Source organism: Carcharhinus amblyrhynchos, chromosome 11 (genome assembly GCF_965287045.1).
Source record: "Carcharhinus amblyrhynchos chromosome 11, sCarAmb.v2.hapA, whole genome shotgun sequence".
In the NCBI taxonomy this organism is placed as follows: domain Eukaryota; kingdom Metazoa; phylum Chordata; class Chondrichthyes; order Carcharhiniformes; family Carcharhinidae; genus Carcharhinus; species Carcharhinus amblyrhynchos.
In genome coordinates this window covers 1,439,577-1,451,686 of record NC_137334.1, presented here as the reverse complement: position 1 = coordinate 1,451,686, position 12,110 = coordinate 1,439,577, and the positions used below count along the sequence as shown (strand labels likewise).

Below are 12,110 nucleotides of genomic sequence, written 5' to 3'. Positions count from 1 at the left end.
AAGAATTACATTCCTGAAATATGAATGGTTCATCTTTTACAAGTTTCACAGGCTAGAGAAAACCAGGCCCCACCTTCTGACTCATGGTGGTGATAACAACAAAAATAAAACAGTTATCCTTTTTCACATGTCACCTCAACCCACCGACTGCACCTCTTCATGTTTCTTCTCTTTCTGCACAGATTATAATATAAATTCATTTACTCTCTTTGCATCAAAGGGCTTTCACAGCAACTTATTAGAACCATGGATCTACAGAATCCCGACAGTGCAGAAGAATGCCAACCAGCTTGCACCAACTCTCCAAAAGAGCATCCCACCCAAACAGTATCCCTATAATCCCACACATTTGCCATGGCTATTTACACCTTACAGCAATAAGGGGCAACTTGACAGGCCAATCTACCTAGCACATTATGGGGAAGGACCCAGAGAGAACCCACACAGATGGGGAGAATGTGCAAATCCCACACAGTCAATCACCCAAGGCCAGGTTTGAACCTGCCACCCTACCATTATGAGTCAACAGTGCTCACCATTGTGCCATCAATTCTATCTTAGAATCAGTGCCAAGAATGAACAGGGCTTGGTCATGGGTGGCGCAACAGTACTTTGATCCTCGAAATGCAGATCTCAATTTCAGAATACAAAGTGGGTAAAGCTAGAATAGATTGGGTGTGAGAGATATAGTTCTTCAACCAACTTAAATCAAACCTTATCTCAGGTGCAGGAGCATTTAGAAGAATGGAAAGAGCCATATCTGTCAGTGTGGCATCTAAATGTTCAGATTTGAATGTAAAACCTCAGCTTGAAAAATCAACGTGACTTTACTAATCAAATCTCTTCATAATCTGTACAAATCATGCATTTAAATTATAGAAATTATAAATACTTGTGTGTATTTCTTATGTTTATTTGTAACAGAAACTGACAAGAAAGACATTGTGTTCTTAATTGATGGATCATTTCATGTTGGAAACACAAATTTACAACCTATTCGTGACTTTGTCTCAAGAATAATTGAAAGTCTTGATATTGGAAGTGACCGGGTGCGAGTTGGTCTGGTACAGTACAGCGATGTTGCAGACACTGAGTTCTATCTGAACACCCACTTTTCAAAAGCTGAACTTCTCTCTGAAGTAAACAGACTCCGCCTGAGAGGCGGTACGGTTCTCAACACTGGAGCAGCGCTAAGTTATGTTCATAAATATATTTTTACCAAATATTCAGGAAGTAGGAAAGAGGAAGGCGTTCCCCAGTTTCTGATACTAGTTACTGGTGGAAGATCAAGAGATGATGTCAAAAAGCCATCAGAATCTCTGCTACGATCTGGTGTGATGACTTTAGTCATTGGAGCTGAGAATGTCATAAAACAGCAGCTACAACAGATTGCTTTGCAGCCCAGCATGGTTTACACAGTGAATGAATTTAGTTCTCTTCCAGAGATACAACAGGATGTGCTGTTACCATTGTCAATGCTAACTGGTGTGCAGATAATTTCTGAACCGCCAACAGTAAAGAATACCAAAGGTGCTCGAATTTTAAACTTTGCAGTTTGATGACATTTTGCGTTGTAATGAATGAGTAGGAATCCTTAGACTGCTAACAATTTCCACTCACCCAATCAAGGAAAGCCTTTTTTTAACCGCTTTAGCTAATCTGTCCTGCCACCTTCAGTGGCCTGTGGACATTCACTACAAAGTCTCTCATTTCCTCAACCCCTCTCAACCCTTCTGTTTTTTGAGTATTCCTTTACTTTGCTTGCCTTCCAAAACTGCATTAACTCGCACTTCTGCAATCTTTCCCATTTCAGAGTTTGAAAGTTACTGTTGAATCTGTTTTTGCGACCCTTTCAGGTGGACCAAAACTCGCTGTGTAAAGAATTCTCCTCATCCCCATATCCCCTCCCCCTCTATCATCAATGACCTTAAATTTGTATCCTCCGATTATACTGACCCCCCTCCAGTGGAAGCAGCTCCTCTCTATTCATTCTGCCAAAGTGAACGAGTTCACATTTTCCCACAGTATACACCATCAGACATTTTTTTGCCCCCTTGCTTCACCCATCTAAATCCCTTTGCAGACTCCTTGGGTACAATCTTACCATCATTCATGCCACGGTCCCGCTGCGGTGAAGACAGAGAACTTGGCTACAAACCAATCCTCCATTCACTGCAGCAGGATGGAAAAATCCAGCTGACATGAATGGTCAGCAAATTCCAGCCCTTATGTTTCCTTCATGACTTACTCTCTTTGTGTTATCAGTAATTTAACAACAGTATATTTGATCCCTTCATCCAAGTCATTGATATAGAATGTAAATATGTGAGTTCCAGCACTGATCCCTGCGGCACTCCAATCATTACACCTTGCCAACCCAAAAATGAGCCTAATCTCTGCTTCCTATTAGCTGACCAATCCTCTGTCTATGCTAATATTATCCTCTACACCATGAGTTCTTCATTTTGTACAGTAACCTTTCAGTAAGTGGCACAGGAGCAGTGAGAGAAACCTCATCCTGAGCAATACACAGAGATGAGTGAGTTTATTGGGACATTTGGATCAAGTTGGAAAGAGGTGCTCTTTTGCTTTCTGCTTTCTAATCTTTTCAGCCCTCAGAAAGTGGTCTTGCCCTGCTCAAGGAGATGAGTCCAGTTATTTGGTAAATATTTCAGATGCTGTGGGGCAGCAGTGGGAAAAGAACTGTGACCTCACAGGAAAGTGGTAAGTTGGTTGGCAAGTGAATGCACAAGAGGCGGTGTGCGAAAAACTAACACCGGGGAGAAGGGAAAGTTAGGGTTTACACCGTCAGATAATGCAAGTAATTAAAGTAGAATAAAGTTAACACAAGGGAAGTAAAGTTAAGATATGGCAGGGCTGCTCAGTTGAATGGAATTTGTATCCTGTAATAAATGCAAAGTCATGAAGGCCATCAATATCCTAGATAGCCACAGGTGTAGGAAGAGCTGCCAGCTGCAGAAAGCTGAGCTCTGGGTTTTGAAGTCATTGTGGAGCATCCCTGAGGCTGAGAATTACTTGGATAGCATGTTCAGAGAGGTGGTCATGCCTCAACTTCAGCACCTGAAGGCAAAGAGGGAATGGGTGACCACCAGGCAGTCTAGAGTAATTAGGTCGGTAGTGCAGGAGTCCCTTGGGGTCCCAATCAGAAATTGGTTTCCCATTTTGGGCGCTGATGAGACTGCTGGTTCCACAGAGTTCAGTCAAGCCAGGTTTGAGCAGCTCAGCAATAGAGGAGGACGAAGGAAAGAGCAATAACCATAGGGGATTCATTACTTGGGAAGAGACTGATATTTCTATGGCTGAAGATGTTACTCCAGGATGGTATGTTGCCTCCCTGGTACAGTTAGGGTCAAGGATATCACAGAGTGGCTTCAGGTCATTCTTCTGGAGGAGGGTGAACTGCCAAAAGTTGTGGACCACATTGTTACCAATGACTTCTGTAGGTAGAGGGTTGAGACCCTGAATTTAGGAAGCTAGACAGGAAATTAGCAAGGAGGGCCTCAAATGTTGTCATCTCTGGATTACTCCTAGTGCCGTGTGAAAGTGAGTACAGAAATAGGAGAATAAGGCAGGTGATTATGTGGCTGGAAAGATGGTGCAGGAGAGAGGGCTTTAGCTTCCTAAGATACTGGGACTGGCTCTCGGGAAGGTGCACATTCCGAACCAGGTGGGTTGCTCCTGATCAGAGCTGAGATTGAGTTCCTTGCATGTTGTTAGTGCTTTTGGGAAGGCTTCAAACTAACTCAACAGAGGTCTGGAAACCAAAAAGAAATTATAGAGAGGATTGCAAAAAATACGATCACTAGCATAGAGAATAGTAAGTTAATAGGTGGAGCCAGAGTAAGGGAGAAAGTAATGAAATCTAAATCGAGGTTACTGTGCATTTATGTGAATGCGCAAAGTATAGTTAATAAGATTGGGGAGCTGCAGGTGTAAATTGCACTGTGGAAAAACGACATTGTGGCAGTAATAGGGACCTGGTTCTCGGAAGGACAAGACTGGGTGTGAAATATTCCTGGGTATAAGGTGTTCAGAAAAGGTAAGAAAGGAAGGAAAGGGAGAGGAGTCCTTGTATTTGGTTAAGGAGAACATTGTGGTGCAGGAGAAAGAAAATGTCCCAAGGGATTCAGGGAAAGAATCAATTTGGCCAGAGTTTGAAATTATATTGCTTGGTGTCGTGTATAGACCAGCAAATAGTGAGAAGGATGTAGAAGAATAAATCTGCAAGGAAATTAGAGAGATACAAACACTATGGAGTAGTTATGATGTAGACTGGGAAAGTTGTAATGAACAGGGGCAAAATTCCAGAGTGTGTGTTCAGGAATATTTTCTACAGCAACACGTGTCCAGTCCATCAAGAAAGGATGCAGTGTTGAGCCTGGTTATTGGAAATGAGATGGGCCAAGTCGATCAAGTGTCAATGGGGAAATATTTAGGAGACAGTGATCATTGTATTGTAAGGTTTATGATGATATCAAATGGCAATGGACAATCCAGAGAAAAACTAATTAACTGGGGAGAGCTAGATTACCCCTTCGTGTCCCAAGGTGTGTATGTTAGGTGAATTAGCCATGGTAAATGCATGGTGTTAAGGGAATAGGGTGGGTGGTGGGCCTGGGTAAGATGCTCTTTCAGAAAGTTGGTGCAGACTCAATGGGCCGGATGGCCTCGTTCTATCTTATATAGAGACTCTATGATTTTAGCTGATTTTTCTCCCTCCCCACCACCCCCCCCAAGCTCAATGTCATTAACATAACATCACCTCTAAATTCTGGAAAGACTTCATAGGATTGTTTGCTTTATCTATCAGCAGAAATCATATGGTGGTTTGATTAGAAATGATAATTCTTTTGTCATGAATTAAAAACAAATGACTAGAGAGCAACCAACGTGGTTCTGCTTTTAAGAAAAGTTATGGAGATAGACCAGGTAACTACAGACCAGTAGGTCTCACATCAGTAGTAGGGAAAATATCAAAGAAACCTCTGGAAAGTATCTATTTCCACTTGGGTAGCATGGATTCATCAGAGGGTAGTCATGCTTACCAAATTTGATTACATTTTTTGAGGAGGTGACCAGGTGTATAGATGAGGGTGGCACAGTTGATGTAGTTTATATGGATTTCAGCAAATCACTTGTCCCTCGTGGGACTTGTAAAGAAGATAAATATACTTGGGATACAGGGCAATTTGATAAAGTGGACTTGATGGATTGAGTTATAAGGAGAAGCTGGATAGACTGAAACTTTTTTCTCTGGAGCGTAGGAGGCTGAGGGGTGATCTTATAGAGGTCTATAAAATAATGAGAGGCACAGATCAGCTAGATAGTCAATATCTTTTCCCCAAAGGTAGGGGAGTCTAAAATTGGAAGGCATAGGCTTAAGGTGAGAGGGGAGAGATACAAAAGTGTCCAGGGGGGCAATTTTTTCACACAAAGGGTGATGAGTATCTGGAACAAGCTGCCAGAGGTAGTAGTAAAGGGGGGTACAATTTTATCTTTTAAAATGCATTAGATAGTTACATGGGTACAATGGGTATAGGGGGATATGGGCCAAATATGGGCAATTGGGATTAGTTTATAGGTTTAAAAAAAAAGGTGGCATGGACAAGTTGTGCCGAAGGACCTGTTTCCATGCTGTAAACCTCTAAAATTGGCTCAGTTGGAGGTGACAGAGGGTGATGACAGAAGGCTGCTTTAGTGATTGGAAGCCAGGATCCACTGTGTACCACAAGGGTCTGTGTTGGGTTCCCTATTATTCATCATTTATATAAATGACATAGATGACTATGTGGGGGATTAGTAAGTTTGCAGATGGATTGGCAGGGTGGTTAACAGTGAGGCTGAGGCTATCGATGGTCAAATTAACAGATACGTGGCAGATGGATTAACCCTGAAAAGTGTGAAGTGATACACTTTGGAGGGAATAATTTGACAAGGAAGTACTCAATGAGTGGTAGGATGCTGGAAAGTTCTGTGGGACAAAAAGACCTTGGCTTGTTTGTCCACACGGATCTCTGAAGGCAGGAGGACATGTTAGTAGGATAGTGAAAATGGCATCTGATACATTGTTATATGAGGCATAGATTACAAAAGCAAGGATGTCATGTTGGAGTTATATGGAACTTTGAGGCAACAGCTGGAGTACTGTGTGCAATCTGGTTGCCACATTATAGGAAGGATGTGATTGCACTGGAAGGGGGTGCAGAGGAGATTTACAGATGCTGCCTGGGATGGAACATTTACAAAATGAAGAGAGATTGGATAGGCTTGGATTGTTTCCGTTGGTAAGAAGTCTCACAACATCAGGTTAAAGTCCAACAGGTTTATTTGGAAGCAAAAGCCACTAGCTTTTGGAGCACTTGCTGCTTCTTTGTCAGGTGATTGGGAGTTCTATTCACAAACAGGGTATATAAAGACACAAACTCAATTTACAGAATAATGGTTGGAATGTGAGTCTTTACAGGTAATCAAGTCTCAAAGGTACAGACAATGTGAGGGGAGAGAGGGTTAATCACAGGTTAAAGAGATGTTATTGTCTCCAGTTAGTGAGATTTTGCAACCCCAGGCAAGTCATGGGGATTACAGATAGTGTGACGTGAACCCAAGATTCCGGTTGAGGCTGTCCGCAAGTGTGCAGAACTTGGCTATCAGTCTCTGCTCAGCAACTCTGCGCTGTCGTGTGTCGTGAAGGCCGCCTTGGAGATCTTTGGGTCTTCTGCATTTTATGACTCTGAGAGCCAGAATTGTCTAATTCAAAGCAATTTTGGTTGACCTTAGTCGTACCAAATGTTTGGTGCAAAAAGCTGATAATCTGAAGGTAACTTTGTTATCAATGTTACAGGATAACAACACTGTTAGATTATAGATTTGGAAGTTCTGGAGTCTCATGCTAGTTAAAATACCATGGCCTGTGCTACTCCAAGCATTTCTCTTCGGCGATTCAGCTAAACACTGAATATCCCACACGGTTTATTCTTTCTTTTTCCTGCATCCTCAGTATTTTCAAATTTTTCCACAAAATTCCTTTCCTCTTCAAGTTTTCTCTCACTACTCTCTGTTAGATTTGAAAGCCCAAGTTTGCCATCAATTAGCCACAATCATTTAATTTATTTTTATTTCTGTCTTGATGACACCTCGTAAAGTGGGTCTTCATTCATCATCTAAGCACACAACCAGAAATATTCTGCACTTATAAGGAGACGGGAAAGAAATAGAGAAAAAAACCAATAGGTATGTTAGTTTCAGCAGTACATTTTTAAAGAGTATATTTTAACTCCAAACTATTGACTGTTGCCTTGGTAGATGTCATTGATACCCAGGAACGAGATATTGTGTTCTTGATTGATGGCTCAACAAAAGCTGCTTCTTCATTTCCTTCTGTACGTGAATTTCTTCGCGGTGTCATTGAACAGCTCAACATTGGGCCGAATAACAATCGCATTGCGGTGGTACAGTACAGCACGGACCAAAAAGTCGAGTTTCTTTTGAACACCTATTCGAATAAAAATGACATTTTGGATGCAGTGGAAATGATGAAACCCAAAGGTGGAAGAATGCTGAATATTGGGGCTGCCCTTAACTACGTCATCAGGAATGTCTTCACGGCAGCTTCTGGAAGTCGGCGAGAAGCTGGCGTACCACAGCTGTTGGTGCTTCTCGTTTCTGGAAGATCAGATGACGACGTTAAGAAGCCAACAGAGGCGCTAAGAAGAGCTGCCGTGGTCACATTTGTAATTGGGGCTGTGGATGCAGATGGCAAAGAATTACAGGACATTGCATATTCTTCTAATTTGCTGTTTGCTGTTCAAGACTTCCATTCCCTTCCAGATATTCAGGATCAGCTGTTACACCCTTTGAAATCATTGATTGTTGAAGTTATTAAAATGCCATCCAGTGTCACTGAAGGTACTTGAGTTTGAATACTTCTCAATGAGTTTTTTTGGAATGTGTTAAATATATGAAGTAATTTGGAGGTTTGATGACTCGCTCAGTAAGTGTGTTGTTGCCCGTAGACTAAAAGATACAGATCAAAAAGGATAGCTTTGAGTGGAAGCCCTCATCTTAGGCATTACCGCTCCAATTATTGTCTCTAAGTTGTGCTGAAAAGTGTCACCAACGAGATCAATATTTCACGGTCTCCGCTCACACATGAAGAATAGCTGTTTGAATAAGGTAGACCAGATAATCTATCTCTTGTTGAGTCTCTTTGTTAGCGAGATTTGTTCTGACAAACACAGTCGAGAAAGTTCCAGTGAGAATGGGGACAAGCTCTCAGCACTCCCTTCCCAGAAAATGAAGAAACCGCAGCAATTGCTGAGATAAATAGTGAGAGAGCAAAAAATACTGAGGATTAAAAAGAATAAACAGTCCAGGAGAGGAAGGATATATTCTATTCAAGTATACAGGAGCAAGAGGTAAACACAACAAAGAAAGATAAATGCTCAAAGTGGCAAAAATAAACAATAAATACAGAGGAAAGGGAAAGAAATACTGAGGAAAGAATTGAAAAAGAATTATAGGAAAATAATACAAGAGAGAGGCAAAAAGACAAAGCAGGTAAAATGTTAGAATCTGTCATTAAGGAGGAAATTGCGAGGCATCTTGAAGGGAATTGCTTGATAGAGCAGACGCAGCACGGTTTCATTAAAGGGAAGTCGTGTCTGACAAATTTATTGGAGTTCTATGAGGATGTGTCTAGGGCGGTGGATAGAGGAGAGCCGGTGGATGTGGTCTTTCTAGATTTTCAGAAGGCATTTGACAAAGTACCTCACAAGAGGTTATTGCAGAAGGTCGAGGGACATGGAGTTGGGGGTAGGGTGTTAGCGTGGATAGAGGATTGGTTGTCAAATAGGAGGCAGAGAGTGGGGGTCAATGGGTGCTATTCGGATTGGCGGATGGTGACTAGTGGAGTGCCCCAGGGGTTGGTGCTGGGGCCTCAGCTTTTTACCATTTATATAGATGATCTGGAGGAGGGAACCGAGTGTAGGGTGTCGAAATTTGCTGATGACACCAAGATTGGGGAAACGGCAAATTGTGCGGAGGGTGTGGAGAGTCTGCAGAAGGATCTAGATAGGCTGGGCGAATGGGCCAGGAAATGGCAAATGGAATTTAATGTTGGCAAGTGCGAGGTGGTCCACTTTGGTAGGAATAATGGTAGGAAGGACTATTACTTACGGGGCGAAAAACTGCAGCAGGCGACGGTGCAGAGGGACCTCGGGGTCCTTGTGCATGAGTCGCAAAAACCCAGCTTGCAGGTGCAGCAGGTGGTCAGGAAGGCGAATGGGATGCTGGCCTTCATAGCGAGGGGGATTGAATATAAAAGCAGGGAGGTCTTGCTGCAGCTGTATAGGGCATTGGTGAGGCCGCAGCTGGAGTACTGTGTGCAGTTTTGGGCGCCGAACCTGCGCAAAGATATTTTGGCCTTGGAGGGAGTGCAGAGGAGGTTTACTAGGCTGATACCGGAGTTGAGGGGGTTGAGCTATGAGGAGAGGCTGAATAAACTAGGCTTGTACTCGTTAGAGTTTAGAAGAATGAGGGGAGATCTCATTGAGACGTATAAGATGATGAATGGGATGGATAGGATAGAGGTGGAAAGACTCTTCCCGCTCAAAAAAGACAGTAGGACTAGGGGGCACAGCCTCAAGATAAAGGGGAGGCGGTTTAGAACGGAGTTGAGGAGGAACTTCTTCACTCAAAGGGTGGTGAATCTCTGGAATTCTCTGCCCGTTGAGGTGGTGGAGGCTGCCTCGCTAAATATTTTTAAGACGCAGGTTGACGGGTTTTTGATAAGAGAGGGGATTAAGGGTTATGGGGAGAGGGCGGGAAAGTGGAACTGAGCCGCGACAGATCAGCCATGATCTTATTGAATGGCGGGGCAGGCTCGAAGGGCTAGATGGCCTACTCCTGCTCCTATTTCTTATGTTCTTATGTTCTTAGAAGATTGTAATACGTTAAGTAAAATGGAGAAACTGCAATAAGTTGAAGTTGAGCAACAGAGTGAGATACAAAGAAAGGAGAGAGACTGAAACAAAATAAAAATAAAGGTGGGGGGAATGAGAACGAAATGATGTCTTTGCAATATTCCTTGTAAAAGAAGGAATAGCTGGATGATGTGAATAAAAATATTTTGGTGGCATATGGCCTGAAAATGTTCCAATGAGCATGTGTACAAGGTGATTATTTTAGCAATGCTGGGCTGGAAGGAATAAAGAGAGTCGCAAATGTTGGGGAAGAAGGAATGAGAGAGAGGGCCGCCTGATGGGTGGGGATGGGATGCTGAGGGGCAATGGGGGCTGAAGAACTCTCTGAGAGGGAATGTGGGAAGGCGGCAAGATATCCCTGGAGCAGCAGAGAGTGGTTTGTGAGGAAATAATTTAGTGAAGGAGTACGAGAGGAATTAAAACAGAAGAATGAGAGGAGAAAACAGATACTTCAGCAAGCTTTTTGCATGCTGGCTGTTGATAGGACAATTCCAATTGGAGCTAAGTAGGTCAAGGTTACAAAACAATACAATTAACATAATTTTAAAAAAAGCATTAGTATTTATATTCATTCAGTAACCTTGATAATAATTACTCTTCCTTATTTATTGCAGGCAACAAGAGAGATATTGTGTTCCTAATTGATGGTTCTGACAATGTGAGCACTTTTTTTTATTTAATTCGTGACCTCATTACTAATTTAATTCCCAACTTTAACATTGCAAAGGACAAAGATCAAATTTCAGTGGTACAATACAGTGACAATGCAAGGATTGAATTTCCATTAAATGCTTACACAAATGAAGAACAGGTCTTGGATGCGACCAGAAGGCTTCGGCTGAAAGGTGGGAGAAGACTGAAGACAGGCTTTGCTTTAGACTTTGTCAGGAGGAATGTCTTCAGCAGGTCCGGTGGGGGCAGGGAGCACTTGGGCATCTCTCAAATTCTGGTGCTTGTCACTTCTGGAAAGTCACAGGATGATGTAAAACGGCCATCGGAGGAGCTGAAGCGGGCTGGGGTTGTGACATTCGCAATTGGCGTCGGGAACGTGGACAGAAATGAACTCAATCAAGTGGCATATTCTCCGAAACTGACCTTCCAGGTGGACGACTACTGGGGTCTTTCAGATCTGGACTTGCATTTGCTCAGCATCAAACAGAATGTGGAGAGTGTCACAACACCACCTATTTCTGCATCAGGTAACCAAGCAATTTCGAAAATTAGCAACACTTTACTCTATTTGAACAAGAAGTGTGAAGTGCTAATTATAAGTTTTAGGAGTAAGTGTTAGGATTGAACCCAGAAGGGGTAGCACTGTCTTTGAAGGGAGCACTGTAATATTAATGAGGCAGCACACTTGGCACTGGAGGCACAGAAGACCACTTACTGAGGGATTTTCCATTGCTGCCACCCAAAGCTAAGTGTTACTGGTACACAGTGTACTTGGTTGCAGTAATTGTGTTTTGGCTCTGAGTGTGCTGGGCTCAGCCTGTCTACAGAAGCCAGCAATGCAGTTTATATATGAGTGGCTAAATCTTCAATTACAGCAACTGCATGTGCGCCATTGTATTGAAATGTTGTTGATGGTATTTTAAATTTGAAACCTGTCCCCAGAGACAAATTCAGGACAAAGCAGTGCTGCTATATCACCAAAATGGGCAATATTTCTCAGTCAGGATTTTTTTTGTTAGCATCAGGAAGCAGTGATCAAATTTGAATTAGAAAACTAATGAAAATGAGAAAAAAAATCACAATACTTTACATGTATAATAGGAATAAATAGTAAGAACGTGTTGCAGTATTACATAAGATTTACAGCACGTGGGCAGGCCACTTGGCCTAAGTTGAGGTTACATTCCGTCTCCTGAGCCTGGTCTGCCAATCCAATGAGAAAATTGTTCGTTTGGGACCTGCACAATTGCTTTTGCTCAGTGTAGAAAATCAAAGGCGACTTGATGAGGATAAAGAACAAAAGGCTTTATTGCCAGCAAACAAATAATATATTTATGGCACAGTGGCACAGTAGTTCTTACTGCTGCCTCACAAGATCAGCGAACCGGGTTTGATTCCTGGCTTGGGTCACTGTTTGTGTGAAGTTTGCACGTTCTC

The 12,110-nt window shown here is 42.5% G+C and overlaps 1 protein-coding gene across 3 annotated transcripts in view; it reads left to right on the top strand.

Annotated features, from left to right (window-relative positions):
• Positions 1–12,110, top strand: part of LOC145349816 (collagen alpha-3(VI) chain-like) — a 45,100-nt gene that overhangs the window by 28,428 nt on the left and 4,562 nt on the right. For 2 of the 3 annotated variants that reach the window (XM_080198366.1, XM_080198365.1), the window contains exons 6-8: positions 925–1,530; positions 7,324–7,926; positions 10,616–11,200. In XM_080198366.1, the coding sequence (XP_080054492.1) occupies positions 925–1,530; positions 7,324–7,926; positions 10,616–11,200 (1,794 nt within the window). The remainder of the gene's footprint in view (positions 1–924; positions 1,531–7,323; positions 7,927–10,615; positions 11,201–12,110) is intronic. The other variant, XM_080198368.1, reaches the window with a different exon arrangement.